Source organism: Apodemus sylvaticus, chromosome 7 (genome assembly GCF_947179515.1).
Source record: "Apodemus sylvaticus chromosome 7, mApoSyl1.1, whole genome shotgun sequence".
Taxonomy (NCBI): Eukaryota; Metazoa; Chordata; class Mammalia; order Rodentia; family Muridae; genus Apodemus; species Apodemus sylvaticus.
In genome coordinates, this window is record NC_067478.1 from 61,811,203 (window position 1) to 61,831,301 (window position 20,099).

General features: G+C 47.3%; 1 protein-coding gene across 3 annotated transcripts in view; it reads left to right on the forward strand.

The window, feature by feature from the left end:
* The window catches only part of Tln2 (talin 2), a 414,048-nt gene extending 409,154 nt beyond the window's left edge, over positions 1 to 4,894 (forward strand). For all 3 annotated transcript variants that reach the window (XM_052187919.1, XM_052187920.1, XM_052187921.1), the window contains 2 exons: positions 13 to 138; positions 647 to 4,894. In XM_052187919.1, the coding sequence (XP_052043879.1) occupies positions 13 to 138; positions 647 to 775 (255 nt within the window). In that variant the 3' untranslated portion in view covers positions 776 to 4,894. The remainder of the gene's footprint in view (positions 1 to 12; positions 139 to 646) is intronic.
* Positions 4,895 to 20,099: the final 15,205 nt, after the last annotated feature.

Below are 20,099 nucleotides of genomic sequence, written 5' to 3' on the forward strand. Positions count from 1 at the left end.
TTCTCTCTCCAGGCGGCAGGAAATGCTGTGAAAAGAGCCTCAGACAATCTTGTCCGTGCAGCCCAGAAGGCAGCATTTGGCAAAGCTGATGATGACGATGTTGTTGTGAAAACCAAGTTCGTGGGAGGCATTGCTCAGGTGAGTGGCAAACACAGTCGTGTGCACCTGCCAAGACAAGGCTGATAGTACAGCAGATACTCAACAAAGCAGGGCCGGAAACAGGACGCAAGTCCATCTCCTCTGAATGTAACTGGCTGTAAGCTGTGAGGGAAGGGGTGATGTCTCTGCCATGTTTGAGACCTGGACTGCACCTTATACTCCCTCCCTAAATGTTGCCCCTGGTAACTGGGTCCAAGATGGCATGATAAAGGCATGTGGCTCCAGACCTGGAGACCTGGGTCAATTCCCAGGACCCACGTGTTGAAAACAGAGAAATGACTTCTACGTATTGTCCTCTGACCTCCACATGTGTGCTAAGGGCCATGCACATACCCTAAACATACATAAATACATGTTTGTTTGTTTGTTTGTTTGTTTGTTTTAAAAAGTTCTTGTGCATCCATCATTGGGACGGGCTGTGGGACGGGCTGTGGAAGACAGGCCTCCACAGAAGCTTCAGATCCGTTGCTCTCTTGTGTCCTTCCAGATCATTGCAGCCCAGGAGGAAATGCTGAAGAAAGAGCGCGAGCTGGAGGAAGCCAGGAAGAAGCTGGCCCAGATCCGCCAGCAGCAGTACAAATTCCTCCCCACAGAGCTGAGGGAAGATGAGGGCTAAGACCCGCCCATGCTGGTGAGCCCCGGGAGGCGGTTCCTACTCCCCCAACAAGAACTGGACATACCGGTGTCCCCAGAGCCAGGAGCTTCCTGGAAACTGCAGGCCCTTCACCCGGAAGTCTCTCCCAGTCCTCAGTCCCGTTACCATCAGCTGCATGATCTTGATCTCACACGGTACAGTGTCCCACCCACAGCTCCTCCGGCTCCCCTCACGCCTCGCTATATCTCAGGACAGAGGGGGCGCACATTTCATGGACTGTTACCAAAAAGAAAAGTCAGTATTATGTTGTTCTCAGTCACCTGTGTTCTTTGTCCTCCAAGACTGCTCCAGGGCCTCTTTGTGAAATCACACTAGGAAAAGAACAATGACAATAATGGCTCACAGGAATCATCGGTATCTATCGTGGACACTGACACTCTCTCTCTAGAGGGAAGACAGAGCTGGAGTTGGGCACTCTTAATAAAGCCAGAAACACTCCCAAGTGGACTTTGGGGTCTAGAGTCACAGAGGTCCTGTAAATGTGGAGCACTGACTCACCCACGGGGGAGAAGATCCCCTGCCCCGTTTGCACGCTTTTCTTGCCTCAGTGCGTAAGCTCCTTGTACAACCACACCCATCTTGTATTCTGTGGCCCAGAAAAATGGAAGTTATTTTATTTTATTTTTCTCTCCGTAATCCAAAGGGCAGAGTTGTGGGAAATGGTCAGGGCTAGGTGGGCAGGGGCCGGAATAAAATACTGGGCTCCTCACTCTGCAAGGCTGTTTCAGTTTATGCAGACACACACTTGGAGACTATGTCCCTGGAGGATCTCAGTGCAGCGCCCCCTGGAGGAAGAGTCAGGTAGCATTTAGAAAGGAGGTTCTGTTTTTGAGCCCCATTATCAGTTTCTATGCACTTAGGAGGGTCCAAGTTCAAGAAGGAAAGTTATTTGTTTAGAACTTTGACCTTTGATCCCAAGAGGGCATTTCCCACCATGTATCTTAATATTCCCAAAATCTAAATGTCCCCTCTGGTCATTGTGGACCTGTGTGACTGCATTGCTTGTTGTCACAGTACATCATCTGGGTGCTGCACTTTGAGCCCTGCAGATATCTTCCCCTCAGGGCCCTCTTCTGATTATAGATCCCTGAATTTACATTTGCGCTGAGCCTAAGGTGGTGGATGAGGAAGGGCCTACTACCAAACACCAGCATGTTAATGAGTTTATGAAGAGTCAGCAGGGGCACACTGGGACTGTAGTTCAGTTGGTAGAGTGTTTGCCTGGTTAGCACTAAGTCCTATCATATAAACTCAATGTGGTGCCACACGCCTCTAATGCCAGCACTAGGAAGAGAGGCAGGTGGATCAGAAGTTCAAGATTATCTTTGGCAACATTGTAAGTCAGAGACCAGCCTTGGCTACATAGTGAGTTAGAGACCAGCCTTGGCTACATAGTAAATTAGAGACCAGCCTAGGCTACATGAAACTCTGCCTCCAAAAGAGAAAAAAAATAACAATAGAGGCATATGGTCTCCAAGGCCCATGGCTGCTGAAAGCAGTCTTTCTCCCCTTTAATGATATGATACCAGTACATTTTATGTTGGGCTCACCACTTCGATCCAGATTTCTACCAAAGAGGAAACACTGGTCCTCTGGTCCCCAGAAAGAAAAGAATCAACTTTCAACCTTGCCAGATGAGTCTCCTCAAGCAGATTATCCTGTGCCGCAGCTCTAAAACATAATTAAATTCTGACACCTTCCCAGATGTGTAGAGACTTACATGTGCTGCACAAAGGAATTCCTTGCCGACAGGTAGAAGGATCTAAGCGTGGTGTGAAGGAGAAGCAAATGCAGGGCACACATGGAAGGAGGGAGGCTATGCTGGCATCAGACCCAGCAGAGCGCGGCTGGGGAGCCTTGGTGCTGGGAGCCTCTCTGAGCGGAACTCTTCATGTCTTTGCTGGGTGCTGGCCAAAACTATTAAGCCAGACCCCAAAGTTCATGATCCAGATGTGATGGTGACCTCACACAGTAGGACAGGAGGCTCTCCCTCAGCTGGCTCGCCCTCTTTCTGTAGAATATGCTTCCAGGGAACTGCCCCTCCCACCTCCTTCCACCTGTCCCCTGTCACATTGGACATTCCAGGGGCAGGACAAGGACAGATACAGTGTCTGTCCCTGCCCCAGGGTTGTTTAAAACCTTCACAGAAGTGGATACAGGAGAAAACCTCTAACAAATGGAAGGCAAAGGGCTGTTCTTACCAGCTGTGAGGAGAGTTTCAGGTCAGTGGGAGTGTGCCCTCCTGTCTGGAGTGGTATGCACTGGGAACTTTGGGGGAACGGTGTTCCCACCTGCCATGGTCGTGATTTCTCACCTGTCCCTTGCTAGCCCATGCTGTGTCCATGTATGTGAATGTCCTCATGGCTGGCTGGATCTCATTTCATAAACGGGATGAAATGTTGGACTACAGGCATTACTTAATGCTGCTGCTGGTGTCCCCAGAGGCACTAGGGGACTTCCGGCTCCTAAAGAAGAAAGAATGCAGATGTAGTGAATTGCATTTTGGAGTAGTTTCAAGGCCAAGTGGCCCAAGGCCTGGAACAAGGAATCCATTTCTCTGTGAGAGGGGAACTGGGAATGCAGTTGAGTGCTATCCTACCTCTGGTCCCACAAGGAACATCAATGTTGCGTGTAGAATGCGTACACTGATTTTTCTATACAGAATTTCCCTATTTGATGATCAAAAGAAGGATGTGCCTAGTGGCTGGGAAATTCCGTTTGGCTTGCTTCTGTCTTTCAGAGGTCTTTGGATCAGGATGCAAAAGCCATGTTTGGTCAGACAGCCCTGGGTAACGCTTCCAGTTGGGGGTGATCTTGGAGGTCATCATAGGCAGATACTCTGGACCTAGGCAGTCCTCCAGTTGACATTGGTGGTTTCCAGAGGCCGCTGCCCTGACTTCAGTCCGCGCACCACGGACTTTCAGAGCTAAGCCACTACAGATCTGCTGGCACGCAGTCTTAGTTCAGAAACCCGTCAGCTGCTCAGCACACTCACCTGCTTGTTGTTGAGTTCTCTAGCAGCTGGTGAGACTACAGACAGCTAAAGCCGAGTGTTAAGGTGTGATGGCGTATCCATTTAGAATCCCAGCACTGAAGAGGTGGAGGCAGGGGAATCGCAAGTTTAAGGTCAACCTGGGCTGGGCTGGATATCAAGGTCCTGTCCCAGAAAACCAAGGCTAGTGGGTGTAACAGTGTTGAAATGTTTGCCTTGTAAGTACAAGGCCCTGGGTTTGTTCCCAGCAACACACACAGACTTTAGCCAAAATGTACCACCACCTAAAAACATGGATTTATTCCCACCTCCTAAGTGGCTCCAGAACCAGAACCTCATGAAGGAACCAGGGTGGAGGTGGTAAGAAGTACTCGCTGCATTTCCTCCTTCCTCTCTGGTAGGTGGTCCCCCAAATCTCCCTGAGCTCAGCAGTTTCGGGCTAAGGTAGCGCATCTGGGATGTAAGGCTTAAGATCCCAGCACCGATTGTATGCTCTGCTCAGAAACCTAGAGGAAACAAACTCTGTATGTGTGTGTGTGTAACCACGTGCACAGACACATCTAAGAGACTGAGCAAGAGGCAAGGAATTGGAAGGAAACGGTCACTTACAGGCTGAGAAGCAACAGTGCCCAGAGTCCTAAAAGCCAAAGGTCTTAGAGGCTTTGCCAGTGGCTCAGACAGATCTTACCTCTCCACAGAGGCCCTCCCACAGGGCCAGCAACCTCTGCTAGGGAAGGCATCCTCCACAAATCCCCAGACACCACTGCTCCATTGTGGCAAGCTTGCGCATAGTGTATTAAGTTATGGTCACTGGGAATGAGCATGGGGAGGGACCTTCCAGGAGTCTCTCAGTACTATGAAGAAGGGCTGACACTTTTCTGTGAAACAGGCTAGGTATTATCTGGTCTCTCTGGAACCCGCTCGCTGCCCGCCAGGAAGCAATAGCATACCAGCCCCTCTGCAGCCATGTCTGTCTGGAGACAAGAAAAGGAAGCTCTGCCCTTGTCATAATGTTTAATCACATAAATTAATTTATCTAATCACATAAATTATTTTTTTTATTCATCAGAAATAAACTTTTAAAGGAATGAACTTGTGTGAAGGTTTCATGGCAATGGGGTGGCAGGGGGTGGGGGATGGGGGTGACAAAAAAGAAGAGGGTGTCTTGCTTTTGGGGGAGAAATTCTGCCCTAAGCCAAACCTCTATCTCCATGGTAACCAACAGTGTGCGTGTGCGTGTGCGTGTGTGTGTGTGTGTGTGTGTGTGTGTGTGTGTGTGTGTGTGTGTGTGTACATGTACATGTATGGGTGGGGGAGGGGTAAGACCAGCCCCAGGGTGCCACCCAATTCCACTCTTATTTGACTGGCCCAAGAAAACAGACTGAGTAGGAAGATGCAGTCTCCTCCCTTTGGAGGAGGCTCCCTTTGCAGGCTTCCTGAACGGGTCAGCCCTTGACCTTTCGTGTCCCTAGAAGACTGAACACAGAAGAGTGTCTACGAGGCATTTGACGTGTGGAGACCCACCACAGGAAGGTTAGGTTCACTTGTGGCAGCTGAGGTCAAAAGCGTCACCTCCAGCCTTCCTTCCTGTTGGATTCTTGGCCAGAAGTCCTTGTTTTTAGGGCAGGCAGACTTAGAAAAAGATGAAACATTCCTAATCTGCAAGATGGGAGTGTCAAAGAATCACCATAGCAACCAAAAGTGACCTTGGGATGGACACCTGTGAATAGGGAATGCTACTGAACTCATACTCTGTAAGCTAATTGATAATAAAAGTTGCTTATCTCTGACTCATTAAGAATAACACCAATGGGATTAGGGTGGAGTACCATTTCCCTCCAAACAGAAAGTGAGATACCTGAGGGGCAGACCAGGGAGTGGAGGGAGAGGTTACCACTTGCCTGAGTCTCCTTAGTGCCAGTCCTGTGCTGCCAGGCATGTCCTCAGTGCTCGGCAGCCCTAGAAACCTTTTCTAGGCCATTCTTCAAAGGGACAGCCCAAGACTCAAGGAGGCAGGATGTAGCTGGGTGGGGTGGGCTGCTGCCTATCAAAACTCATACCAGGTCAAAAGGCCAACAGTGACCTTATCAGCAAGCCCTGGCACCTGCTGTGCCCAGGATACTGGAGCCCAAATCACATTCCCAGAGATGGTCACAATTCAGGAAATACAAACACTAGACCCAGAGAAATGGGAAAAATAGGGTTCTGCTCTGCAGCGGGGAAGGCTTCCTAGAGGATGAACCTCATTCCTATGCACTGGAGTTTCCCAGGGGTGAAGGAGAGATGCTTCAAGCTGTGGGGGTGTAAAGGCAACAGCCTGGGTTTAATGAGACAACTTAGGAGAACAAGGAACAATTCGGTGAGTCCAGGGCTTGGAGTGTCAGGAGAGGAAGTCAAGAATACACATCATGTTGGGGTCCCAGAGCTCTCCAGGGTAGGTGTGCAGTAGCAGGAGGGAAGCAGATGTTTGGTTAATGCCCCGGTACTCCTGATTATTCCTCATCGCAAGATGCCCAGATATAAGGTGTGGTGGTTTGAATATGCTTGGCCCAGGGAGTGGCACTACTAGGAGATGTGGCCTTGTTGGAGGAAATGTGTCACTGTGGGGTGGGTAATGAGACCCTCCTCCTAACCCTGTGGGAGTCGGAGTCAGTCTTCTCCTGTTTGCCTTCAGCACAAGAGGTAGAACTCCAGCTCCTCCAGCCTCACATCTGTCTGGACGCTGCCATGCTCCTGCTTTGATGATAATGGAGTGAACCTCTGAACCTGTAAGCCAGCCCCAATTAAATGTTTCCTTAATAAGAGTTGTCTTGGTCATAATGTCTGTTCACAGCAGTAAAGCACTAACTAAGACATAAGGCCAAAGCACAGAGAGGTTAGAGAACTACCCCAAGCTCACTTACCCAACAGAGCTGGGATTTGCCAGCTACTCCATTAAGATCCACTAATAAAGGACAAAGTTTCAGGTTGTTTCTTCTAAAGCTCATGGTTTGCTTATTTACAGACTTTTAATACACACACACACATATACATATATATGTTATATGAAATCTTCACGAATTAAATGTTTCATATATATATATATATATATATATATATACATATATATATATATGAATGACACGTGTGTGGAGGAGGTCAGAGGACAAACTCTGATGTGGGCCTTGGCTTCCCCTTCTTTGAGGCCAGGCCTCATTCTCTGCTGCATACACAAGGCTGGCAGGTCCTTGAAAAGCTCATGTTTTCACAGTCAGTCTGTTGAGATCCTCAGGGAAAGCCTGACCTGCGGGGTGGAAATGGCACAGGCTGAGGTGGGGGCCATACGTACGTGCAGCAGAGCCTCTGCCTAGAGGCACCTGAGCAATGAGGGATGCGGGGGTTGGGAGAGAGGGGAGACCACAGGAACGCAGAACCATTCCATTCCATATATGTTTGTGGCAGGAAGGGGGCATCCAGAGGTCACTGACTAAGAAGAGCCTTCCTCTGCTGCTCAGCCAGTGGCCTATTCCAAATGATGCTCCCATAATCCTACTTTGGGGTCTTTTTTTTTTAAGACCATGACATTTTTAAAAAGTTTTACATATATTTGTGTGTGTGTGTGTGTGTGTGAGAGAGAGAGAGAGAGAGAGAGAGAGAGAGAGAGAGAGAGAGAGAGAGAGAGAAAGTTTAAATACACAGAAGCCAGAGGGTACTGGATTCCCTGGAACTGGAGTTGCAGGTAGTTGGTGATGACATTCTGTCTTACAAGGATACTTACAGGAAACAAATCGGGGTCCTCTGGAACACCAGTGTGCAGGGGTAACTATGTGACTGAGACATTCCCTGAGTATTGTCATTTAAATATCTTTGCTATGAACAAAAGGAAATTGTTTGCCTCAGTTCCCCTAGAGTAAGAAAGCCTCTGGCCTTGTGCTCAGGGATAGACTGGGGTGAGGTCAGTATGGTTTGCTGTGCAGGGGCAGTACCTAAGTAGGTCTTACAGGGCCCAAACCCTTGGGACCATAGTTAGAATTCCCTGTCAATTCTGGCTTCAAAAACTCTACAGCTTGGAAAAAAAGACACTTGACTCTCTCCTGCTCAGAACTGTGCTGCAGAAACGCTTCAGGTCCCATCAGAAGGCCGATCCTGTTCCATAGGCACTTCCGGCACTTCCGGCCGGGTGAGCCAAGGTGTAAAGAGCCCCGGAGCAAGGCTGGCGGGTCTGTGCTCCCAGCACTCTGCTTTTGTAGGGATCATTAGAGAAGCAGGGAGGAAGAAGCAGGGGCCAGTGTTATCTCAGCTCCCTGGAATGTAGAAAATATTACTTTCCTCAGAGGCCTTAGATGGACTCTGGAGAAGTCAGTCCCTCTTCCGCTGTGCTAAAGGGACCCGGAGCTTCAGGGAGGGGCAGGAGCTCAAGCTACCCAGGAGATGGGCTGGAGCAGCCCATCGAGAGCAGCCAGGGAAGCTGTTAGCCAGGGTCTAGCTTTTAGCAGCGAGGGATGGTCAGGGCTGTGGGGGAGGGGGAAGAGAAGACCACGAAAGGCTAAAACTGTAAAATTAGAAACAGAGATTGACGGTGCTAAAATGTCCAATTTGGAGCTTCGTCCCAAAGGAAGGAAGAGAGAAATGCGGGGGATCTCGTACCAATGCAACTTTGCCTCGAGATTTTCAGATATGCAGGCTTGATGCATCACGACAGCCCTGCCCTGCCGGCTGGGCTTCTAGGCTGGCCGCGTCCTAGAAGGGAGCCTTGTTTGAGGATATACAGGCTGGGAGCACAGTGGACCAACACCAGACTGTTTCCCAAGAACACAAAAAGTACTATCCTCGTCCCAGGTGGTTTAGGCCACAGGGGGCAGTGTGGTTCCATGGGACATTAGTAGAGTGTCCCTGTTTCTCTGGAGGGTAAAAAGAAAAGTTTCTAGGAAATTTTAAAGAAGCAAAGTGTAGGTGACTATCTTTGGGCATCTCTGGAGCTTCTTGGGGGCTTGAAGAGATCCTTGTTCGTTCAATAGCTCCAGAGACCATGGATCTGTGCAATCACACCAGTATTTTTGTCCTTGGGGATTTTTTGATTGGTGTTGTTTTAATTATTGTATGGTCTAGGGACAAATGCTTTTGCAAACACACCTTGGATTCATCAGAGTTCCACTCTAAAATATCACTAGAACCTGCCTATATTTCATCTCTGAAATAGCCCCTTCTAGGCCACAGGCAGGGGTCACATCTTGTCACAAGTAGCCTCACCACCTTCCAAAGCTATGAAATGGCTTAGATAGGACAGAGAGCCTAAGTGGTGAACATTTAGCTTGTTTGTGACCATGTTTATGAGCTGTTTGAGGGCCCTCTGGTTTGAACTTTGAACAAGAAACATAAGATTGTGCCTGAACAGCTACAACATCCCACAGCTGTCTTGTCTTCCTTCCTCTTATCCCCCATACAGCCCCACCCTAGCATGGAGTAACCTGACTGTCCAAAAGAGCTTCTCCAAAGAGTGCTTTCCTAAGAGTCCCTTCAGAACACAGCTTCAGAGAAACACAGTTTGGTCCTTAATATACCGGCACCCCTTTTTCTCTCTCGCCGCTGGCAAACAAAACCAGAAGCTAGGATCTGTTAGCATTCCTACTGCTGTGATTAAACATTATGACCAACAGCCACTTGGGGAGCAAAGGGTTTTTTCACTTTCACTTCTGTATCACAGTTCACCATCAAGAAGTCAGGGAAGAAACTCAAGGAAGGAACCTGGAGGCAGGAGCTGAAGCAGAGGCCACGGAGGAGTGCTGCTACTGGCTTGCTCCCCGTGGCTTACTCAGCCTGCTTTCTTATAGCACTCAGGATTACCAGCCCAGGGTGGCACTGCCCACAGTGAGCTAGGTCCTCCGACATCAGTTATAAATCAAGAAAATGCTCTATGAGTCTTCCCTATGGGCCAATCACATGGAGGTATTTTCTCACTTAAGATTCTTTCTTCCCAATGAGCCTGGCTTGTGTCAAGCTGACATGAAAACTAGCCAGCACAGGATCCAAACCCAAAGGAAGTTGTTACTGAAATAGAGAAAAGATTCCAGATGGTGTGGCCTGGTCCCTAGAAGATGGTGCTCATGGCCTGGACCCACAAGGACCATCTAGAAGAAAAGGGGAGGAGACAGAGAGAAAAAGGTTTCTTTAATAAACCCTGCAGGCGCATGGGCCATAGGCACCTGCTGTTCAACACCTCAGGTTTTCTTCCATCAATGTCTGAAGACAAAAGGACGAAGCAAAAAGAACACATAAGAGCTTTGAGCTTCAGAGAAGTAACTTTGAGCAAGTCACGTTCCAGACTGCTGGGAATCCATGATCTAACTCGCCAGTTCCATGCTTATTGGGGAGTTGACTGGAAGCCACGGGTGCTCTGATTGGGTTAAGGAAGGTATCATTCCTCCTCCTGTGTTCGGCTGTGGACTTTACACACACCCTGATTCTTCTGAGGGGAGAAGAACTATCTGCTGGAGCTGTTGGACTCGCTCCCATAGCAGCGATCAGTGAGAATGCCAGTTTTAGCCACACGGCTAAGCAGCCTCAGGATGGAGTTCATCCCAAAGATGGCAGAGCGAAAACAGACAGGACTGTATATCTCTAGTGACCTCGCTGACCAGCCTGCCTAACAACTGTGGATAAAAAACACACCTCTTGCTCCAAAGGGAGTGTTACAGTACCACTGTGGAATCTTGTCTAACGTGATCATGTCTCTCCAGAACAAGTCACAACAGGAAGTGAGAGGTAGCTTATTCTGAACCACACATGAACAACCATGGCCCAGGCACACTGAGTCAGGCCACCTTGAATGTCATGTTCCACTGTACAAGAAGTGGTCACAAAACGAAGGCAGTTGTAAATCATTGTATTTATCAGATGCATTGGTCAAGGCATCAGATCAGGCCATTTGTCCTGTAGGTTTTAGATGCAGCCTTAACATTCTTAGCTTTTAGGCTGGTAGAAGCTAGTGTCTGCTAAGCCTAATGTGTGGCATATTCAAAAGTTTTGTTAGAGGAGAAAAAACTCCTTTCAGTCAAGAGAATAGACTCTCTGGTGCGGATGGAGACAGACCTAACATTTCAGTTGGGCCAGGTAGGTAAGTCACTTGGCTAAGACACTGCCACCAGGAAGGAAAGTTTGCCTTAAGCCATTGCTATAGACAGGTGGAATAACTATCCCTTTAATGAGATATTATACTTTTCCTTCCCAGAATTCCAAGCTACCACCACGACCTCTCATATTTCAATGTGGTTGCTTACCAGGCCAAAGTCACGTAGCTTCCCAAGTCCGCCCACTTACCTGAATTATTTAGAAAACTGTAACTTCTCTTTTTCTTCTTTTTTAAAAAATTCTTTTCTAACAATTTTTTCCTTCATGGCTTGGTTTCCCCAATACTTTGGGCTTTCTTACTGTTTCCCTCCCCACTTTGCGGCTGCTTGTTTGCTGTCTTAGTGTTTCTATTGCCTTGAAGAGAAGCCATGAGCATGGTGGTGGTTTGAATGAAAAATGGCACCCCCCTCGGCTCCTAGGGAGTGGGACTATTAGGAGGTGTGGTCTTGTTGGAATAGGTGTGACCTGTTGCATGTGCTAAATGTCCCCCTGTCATAGTAAATAGCAATGGAAACCCTAAGATACTATGGAAATGTATTTTTCTTATAAAAGAAATCATCTCACTAGAGCTTGCTTAGTTTCAGAGGTTTAGTCCTTGTGGTCCTGGTGGAAGCATGAGGCATGCAGGCAGACATGGTGCCAGGGAGGCTGAGGCTTCCACATCTGCATTCATTCACAGGCAGCAGGAAGAAGGAGACACTGGGCTTGGCTTGAGCTCTTGAAATCCCAAAGAGACACACCAGCCTCCAGCAAGGCCACACCTTCTAAGCCCTCTCAAGCAGTGCCACTCCTTAGTGACCAAGCATTCCAATCTATGAGCCTGAGGAGGCCATTCCTATCCTATGCCAACCACTATGCCAACCACTCGTAGGTGACTGACTTCCCTGCCAGCCTACGTGGCATGGCTTCTCCCCACATCTGCAGCAGCCTGCCCCAGGGGTGGGGGTGGGACTTCTTTCAGACTCTAGTACAATTGTCTTTAAAGTTCCGTTTGGATTTGTTCTAAAATTCATTAATGAGACCAAGAACCACAAGAAGGGAGCCCAATTTCCTTGGTCTCAGTTTTACCTAATAGTCACGGAAGTGTTAGGTCAGACACGGTGGTTAGTAGCAAATGGCTATTCTGAAAAGCAGAGACAACTCAAGATCTGCGTCCTACCGCTCTCAAGTCAGGAATTCTGCAAGACCTTTCACACAGGTGGGGCCTCTCGGGACTCTATTCCCACCTCGGTTCTCCAGGATACTCAAGTCCATTCCTGCAATATTTAAGCTAGCCCACACTAGCCCAGAGACTAGTCAGCCATATAGGAAAAGGCCAGCATTTGGCCACACGTGAAGTACTCTGCAAAGTTTTGTTCCTCTTTACAGGAAAGCAATCTTGAATGTGGAACCATTTGGCTCAGTGGTTAAAGTACTTTGTCAAGCAAGCATGAGGAGCTGAGTTTGAATCCCAGTATTCATTTAAAAACACTCACCTGTGATCCCAGCTGGGGTGGGGTGTGGGTATGTCTGGAGCTCATCAGGGCTTACGAACCAAGTCTAGCCAATCAGTGAGCTCCACTTTCAGTGAAAGACAGTCTGGAAAAAAAAAAAAGCAGAGAGTAACCAGAGAAGACATCAATCTTGACTCTGAACTTTATATGCATAGGTATACATGTGTACACACACACACACACACACACACACACACACAAAACACTCACACAGAGCCAGTGAGATGGCTCAGCACATAAAAGCACTTTCTGAGCAAGCCTGACAATTCAAATTTGATCCCAGCACATGGTGGGAGGTGAGAACTGTTATGATTTAAGCCACAAAACTGCACCATGCAACAGCCTCCCCGTCGGAGGTTTGCTGTAGGGAGGGGCAGGTTTACCAGGGAGCCAGGATTGGGGGGCATGCCTCTGAGTGAGGGTGGACGGGAGAGAGGGCAGGGAGAGGTGGCACTGGCTTTTTATAAGGGAATAGATCACATGCACCTATAAGGAAAATATGTGACTGTTGGGGACAGTGGAAAGGGTCATACTCTCACAGCTGGTGATGACACATCCTGCTATCACTAGGTCCCTGAGGACAGTTAGTGGAGATGCCTGATTGTTAACAAGAACTGACTCCAGAAAAGTTGACCTCTGACCTCCATGAGCACTGTAACATGAACACACAATCAATCTCAATCTCTCTCTCTTCTCTCTCTCTCTCTCTAACAAATAAATAAATAGGAAAAGTAACCAAAGCCTTACTTCCACTTTCAAGAGATTCGTGTGTTCCTAGTAAATGCTGCCCAACTCTATTTATAGAGACTCATAGTAGGTCTTCAGTGTTAAAAGGGCTCACTTTTTAAAAGATTTTTTTTTAATTAGGGGTGTGTGTGTGTGTGTGTGTGTGCCCATGGAGATCCCCTGTATCTGGAGTTACAGGGTTTCAAGCGAGCTGATGTGGGTTCTGGGAACTGACCTGAGGTCCCCTGTAAGAGCAGTGTCTGCTCTTAACTAGCACTCTGTGCACTTTTCCAATGAGATGTTGGTAATGCCTAAGAGAATAGGGTTACTTGGTGGGTATGTATGAAAAGTGTTAACAGGCTCCAGCCAGACAGCAGAAGCAGCAGACAACAAGGGTCCCAGGCCTTGCCTGGACTTGGGGGTACAGGTTTTCCTGTTTCCTGCCATGTAGTAAGTCTATGTAAGCTCCAGATGTCTGTGGCCATCACCTACAAAGCAAAGCATCTGAGGAATGTCTGGTATTTGGGGTATGTAGTGTGTGCAGTGTGTTTTTTTCTGTTCTTCACTGGGGATGGAAATCCCTATTTTGTCTGGAGGCATCCACATTGACCTAAGGACCCCTAAGCTGAAGGCACAGGGGAGAGAAGAAATGCTGGGCCCCTTCTTCTCCTAGGGCTGGGTGGCTCCATTCTGTTTGAATTAAGAGTTGGTAGTTGGGGTGGGGGTGAGGTGGGGCATCTTGAGACGGGAGGGAGGGGAGCTTTGCACTGCAATGGGAAAGCCAAGCCCTTGGAATGGTAGGCTAACTGTTCCTTTCTGTGTCACAGCTCCCTGTGAGACCTGGTCCCGGTAGTAACTGGGCAATCTTGGGTCATTGTGTCAGTTGTCAGAACTTTTGTTTTCCTGTAACCAGACCTGTTTTATCATTCCTCTTGGAATTATGGAAGACGTGCAGCATTAGTGTTTGACAGCTAGAAGTCCTTTGAAAAATTAATTCCAGGCTCAGTCTACTAGGTTGATATTGGTTTTTACATGTTGTTTATTTTGTAGGTTACATGCTATGGCGTGTGTGTGTGTGGTGGCCGGAGGACAATTTTCATGTATTGGTTCTCTCTTTCCAACAATGTGGGCCCCAGGGATTAAACTCAGGTCAAGACTGGTTGCAAGTCCCTTCTAACCAGAACATCATTTCACTAGCCTTCTACTAGATAATTTGAAAATACAATTTCTATCTTCACAGCTAGCATTCATGATGGGCATATAATATCCCAACTGCAGTCTTGAGTATATTTTTAAATCCTGGCACATTTATCCCCGCAAAGTAGGCACTAACTCCTTTCCTGAGTCCATGCAGCTGAGAAACAACAGGTCCAATAACAGAATCCGGGCAGACTGTGTCAGAATGTATATCTGCAACCAGTAACCTTTATTGCATGTCAGTGGGTGAGGGGACAGAGACACAGCTCGACGCAGCCTGAGACGTTCCCCAGACGTTTTATGGATCTGGAATCAGACGACTTCTGAGAATTTCAAAAGAATTCAAAATTATTTGGTTTAGGATGAAGAGAAGTTGAAGAGCTTATGAAAGATTTTTATTGTAGGCTAAAGTGTGAGAGACAAGAGAGATGCTTAGAAAATAAGGAAGAAAAACACCTGAGGAGGGGGTGGTGGTGGTGGTGGTGGTGGTGGTGGTGGAAGTAAGATATGCCCAGGGTGGGGATAGCCTCCTCAAGGGAGAGTGAGCAGTTAACTGTCTTAGCATTAGCCTTACGCATCATTTGGGTGACTTTTAAGTTACAACTCAAAAGACTGCCTAGAAGCCCCTGATGCCACTTTAATCTCCTTTGATAGATGAGATAGTTAAAAGCAAGGTGACTCCGGAGAAGGAATTATAATCTGATAAAATGAAAACAGGCTCTGGGGGCTGGAGAGATGGCTCAGCAGTTAAGAGCACTGACTGCCCTTCCAAAGATCCTGAGTTCAAATCCCAGCAAACACATGGTGGCTCACGACTACCCATAATGAGATCTCACACCCTCTTCTGGAGTGTCTGAAGACAGCTACAGTGTACTTACATATAATAAATAATAAATAGATAGAAAGAAAGAAAGAAAGAAAGAAAGAAAGAAAGAAAGAAAGAAAGAAAGAAAGAAAGAAAGAAAGAAAGAAAGAAAGAAAGAAACAGGACAAATAAAGAAAACAGGCTCTGTTAGGGTTGTTCACAGGGTTTAGTCTGAGCTCCCCGACCTCACCCTGGCAAGTGGATTTCCAGTGAGATTTCCAGAAAGTTTTGAGTTTCTGACTGGGAAGGGTGAAAGCCTTTGGGCAGTTGAATTGTTCTGCAGTCTTGCTTCTTTACTGCTGTATTAGTCAGTGTTCTCTAGAGGATTAGTGTTCCTTCTAAACTCCACCCCACAGTTACCTGGCAACAGCCAGGTAGGTCTGGCCCACTATAAAAGGGGCTGCTTGCCCCTCCTCTCTCTCTCTTATTCTCTCTCTCTCTCTTAGTTTCTCTCTTGCCCTCTTGGGCTTTTCCCTTCCTCCCCTCCCCCCTCTCTCCACGTGGTCATGGCCGGCCTCTGCTTCTCTACTCTCTCCTTCTCTCTCTCTACTACCCCCTTAACTCCCCTCCCCATGCCCTGAATAAACTATTCTATACTATACCTTCGTGTGTGTGTGTGTGTGTGTGTGTGTGTGTGTGTGTGGTCCCTCAGGGGAAGGGATGTCTTGGCATGGGCCCGCTGAGGCACCCCCTTCCCCCACCTGCCATAGAACATAGTCCTACTCTGCTTTCTCTTTTTATGATCACAACAGTTAGAACTGATACACTGCATATATAAATATAAAGAGGATTTATTAGAGTGGTTTACAGGCTGTGGCTCAGCTAGTCTACCAACAATGCTATCTAGCCTTGGAAAATCTAAGAATGTAGTATCTGTTCAGTCTACAGGCTGAATATCTATCTCAGCTGGTCTTGAGTAAATGTAGAATCCCAAAGAAGCTGGTGTAGGAACGAATTTGCAAGTGAGACTGAGGGCAAGCAGGCCAAGAAAGAAACCTTCCTCCTCATCTTTTATTTGGGCTGCCAGCAGAAGGCGTGGCCCAGAATCAAGTAGATCTTCCCACCTGAAAAGATCTGGGTTAAAGGTGGTTCTTCCCGCTCCAAATGATTTAAGAAAAAGCCCTCACAGGTATCTCCAGCCACTCAGGTTTTAGATCATTCTAAACCTTAGTTTAGATCATCTAAACCTTAGATCACTCTGTAACTTAGTTGGGGGGGGGGGGTGTGGGGACGAGCAGCATGTCCAGATTCATCTAAAAATGTACATAATGGTCATCATCGATGAAGAAAGAACTCTTGAGTAAGGCTGACTCACCTTGCACGTCAGCAAACCTATTTTCTCAGGTTGACTGGTAGACAGGCATATATACCACGTGGATCGGCTCAACAGAGGTGTGGCACCGCATGGACTCAACAGAGCAGAGCTGCATGAGATTCAAAACATGAATTGCTTATTTCTGGATCCCCCTCCTCCCATTTATTATCAGGTTTAAGTGAATTATGGGTAACAGAAACTGTACAAAGAAAACCCTTGGATAAGTAAAAACAACCATCCTTTTTTTTCCCCTAAACATAGGCTATTGAGCTGTGCCTGACTAGGATTCCTAGATGGAGAGTTTCGAGTTTAAGATGAGAATGGCAGCCACCGAGTTGAAATCAGTCCATCAGATTATGGGACCACACGTGTTAACCCCGTGACCACACGTGTTAACCCCGTGCCCTCAGAAGAAGCGTTTTGAGGGCAGGCTGGAGAAATGGTTCCGTCTTTAAAGTGCTTGCAGTCGAGCACGAGGATCCGAGTCCGTAACCCCTGTATCCACGTAGAAACCCGAGCACAGCGTGGACCCACCTGTCCTCCCACTGTGGGCAGGCAGAGACTGAAGAATCTTTGCTTTCTGTTTTTGTTGTTTTGTTTTGTTTTGTTTTTTTTTTTTTTTTTTTTTTTGTTGATTTGCCAGCTTAGAAGAACTGGTGAGCTCTGTGTTCAGTGAGCGTCCCTGTCTCAAAAATTCAAAGTTGGCCCCCAAAGGTTCGGGGACCATTGTAGAAGATGGGGTGGGAAGAGCAGGGTGCTGGGAAATGCTGTCTTCTGGATGGTGGCTATTGCTCTCAGGAGCTCACCCCGCCTACGCTTACCTGCACAGGACCCAGCGGGCATTGCCCAGGAAGCGCTCATTGGACTCTGGGAGTTACGAGGGGAAGGTGTGGGGGCGGGGCGGGGAGCAAACATAGCAGAGGGAATATGTTTAGAGAGAATGGTAGAGCTAAAAGTGTGGGAGACTCCTTTCAGGGTCACGGGTTGATATGAGGAACGCTGGGAACCCTTTAGGGGGGTCTTAGCTTCCGTAATACAAGAATTTAAGAAAAGACAGAGACGCTGGAGGACAATTTTATTAGAGTCTAAAAGAAAAATCCCAGGACAAGCAAGCTGTACTGCTCAGCAGCTGCTCTGAGGAGGAGGAGGATGGAGGGGAGAAGAAAGGGAAAGAAGCCACACCCTTTGAGATAAGCCCGCTTAGAGATCATTCACGTGAAGGGGAACAGAGGGTTCACAAAAGAATTAGAAAGCCCTAAGGACATAGAAAGAGGAAAGGGAAGTCATGCTTTTCTGACTAATTCAGAAAACTGAAGAGACTGAGTGGCTGTGCTCCCTTCCCCACCCCCCCATAGCTTTTTCCCTAGGGTGTGGGAAGGAGAAGCATATTATCTCAGTAAAAGGATAATTATTCCGCCTATCTCTTTTAGTGGCTTAAGGTGAGCCAGTCTTCCTAAGGGGCAGTCCCTTAGCCAGGTGGGGGACCAAGGTGACTGGAACCTTAGGTTCCCACCCAGGCCAGAGGTTTCTTCCTCTTGGCCTGAAGGAACGAATTTTCCCTTTGTCAGACTTTACTGCAGGGATGGCCTCCTCCCCTCTGAAGAGGTAACCCTAAAATAACTCAGGTTGAAATTGGGAAACACACATAAATTTTCACCATGGAAATCTAGAGACTTAGTTCTAAGGTTGGCCACTAGAAGGGACCAGTGTCTCGACTCCACAGTTTGAAGTTCCTACCTCCATGCACAGGCTCTGGGGAAGGCTGTGCATTTAGGAGAGTAGAAACCAAAGCTCCCTTCTGGCATTCTTGATCAGAGAGACAAAGGTGTGTCTGGCCAGCACTGTGGCTTTGGGACTCCTGCTGAGCTTCATGTTCCGGTTCTATCTCTTGTTCTTCTTAGTGGGAGGGGGAGATTGAGGATGGATGTGCTCAGAAAACATTTTATAGAGGTATGAAATTGTCAAAGAATAAAGAAAAGAGTTCTGGGATAAATAATTAAGAGGAGAAAAAAATCAGGAAGACATTTGATGTCCACTCCTGATCTCTGCATAGAAGCATATGTACACACACACACACACACACACACACACACATTTTGTTTGTTTTTTGAGATAGGGTTTCTCTATGTAACCCTGGCTGTCTTAGAACTCACATTGTAGACCAGGCTGGCCTCAAACCCAGAGATCTGCCTGCCTCTGCCTCTTGATCAAAGGTGTATGTCACCACTGTCCCAGTTGTTGTTGTTGTTTTAGAATTATTTATGTATGTGAATACACTGTTGTTGTCATTAGACATACCAGAAGAGGGCCTCAGATCCTATTACAGAAGGTTATGTGTGAGCCACCATGTGGTTGCTGGGAATTGAACTCAGGACCTCTAGAAGAGCAGTCAGTGCTACTAACTGCTGAACCATCTCTCCAGCCCCTTCTTTTTTGTTTTTTTGTTTTTTGTTTTTTGTTTTGTTTTGTTTTGTTTTTTAAATCAGGATAACAATACCCTTTCTTCAACATCATAAGACTTTTGCCACAACCAAAAGCTGATATGATAGGATGGAGTGAGTCTTGGTTCCGGTTTCCGTGTGTCTAGGGAAAACTTCAGTCCCTGGAGGCTAAGGAAACATTTGGCAGAGAGCAGGTGAGAGGTTACAAAGCCTCACTCTGCTCCTGGGAACACTGATGCCGGATGAGCGTGCACCACCTGCAGGCCAAGGCAGCAAGAAGAGGATTGTGAGCCTTCAAAGATGTAAGTCCCCTGAATGACTCAGACTCCAGGAAGTATATTTTTGACAATAAAGCTTTGGAAGGACAAGGGCTTTGTAGGCCTACAGCTTTTGTTTCTACCTTTCTTATTTTAATTATTTATTATTTATTTTATTTGTGTGTGTGTGTGTGTGTGTGTGTGTGTGTGTGCCATTGTCTCCATGATAACTTTGGGGAGCTAGTTCTTTAATTCCACCATTTGGGAATTGAACTCCGATCCTCAGGTTTGCAGTCTGGGCCTTTATTCATCGAGTCATCTCACCAGCCCATTGCATTTAAACACTTTGTCCATGTTGGAAGGTAGAAAGGGCTGGGTTCTGATGGTTCCAAAGGATGGCTGCAGCAAAAACAATAACTGGTGAAACACGCCAGCACGAGGCAGACAATGGAGAAGAACTGCCTTTTCCTTGTCCTTCTTTGTACTTGAAGCACTGCTGGACAGTGCCAGTTCTGACAGACCATCTCCCTTCAATTACTCCTCTTGGGTCATATCCTCACAGATGCACACATTACCACGTCTCTTGGTTGAATCCAAACCCAGTCAAATTGACAAGATTAACCATCCCAAAAGGTGTTCCTGGACACACCTTACTGGGCCTGCAATGGGGCCACATATCCATCCACATGGAGAAAGTGACATTAACTGCTGCAAAAGTTGAACTTGCTGCTGAATCCCTGGTAATTTCAGAAACAAACAAACAAACAAACACAAATTAGGCCTTTCAACCCCTGAGTCTCTTATAGAGCAGTTCCTGGGTGTGGCCAGTGCCCTCCATTTTGGATAAGTACCAGGTGGTTCTTAATCCCAAAGGCTGCCGGGCAGTGGTGGC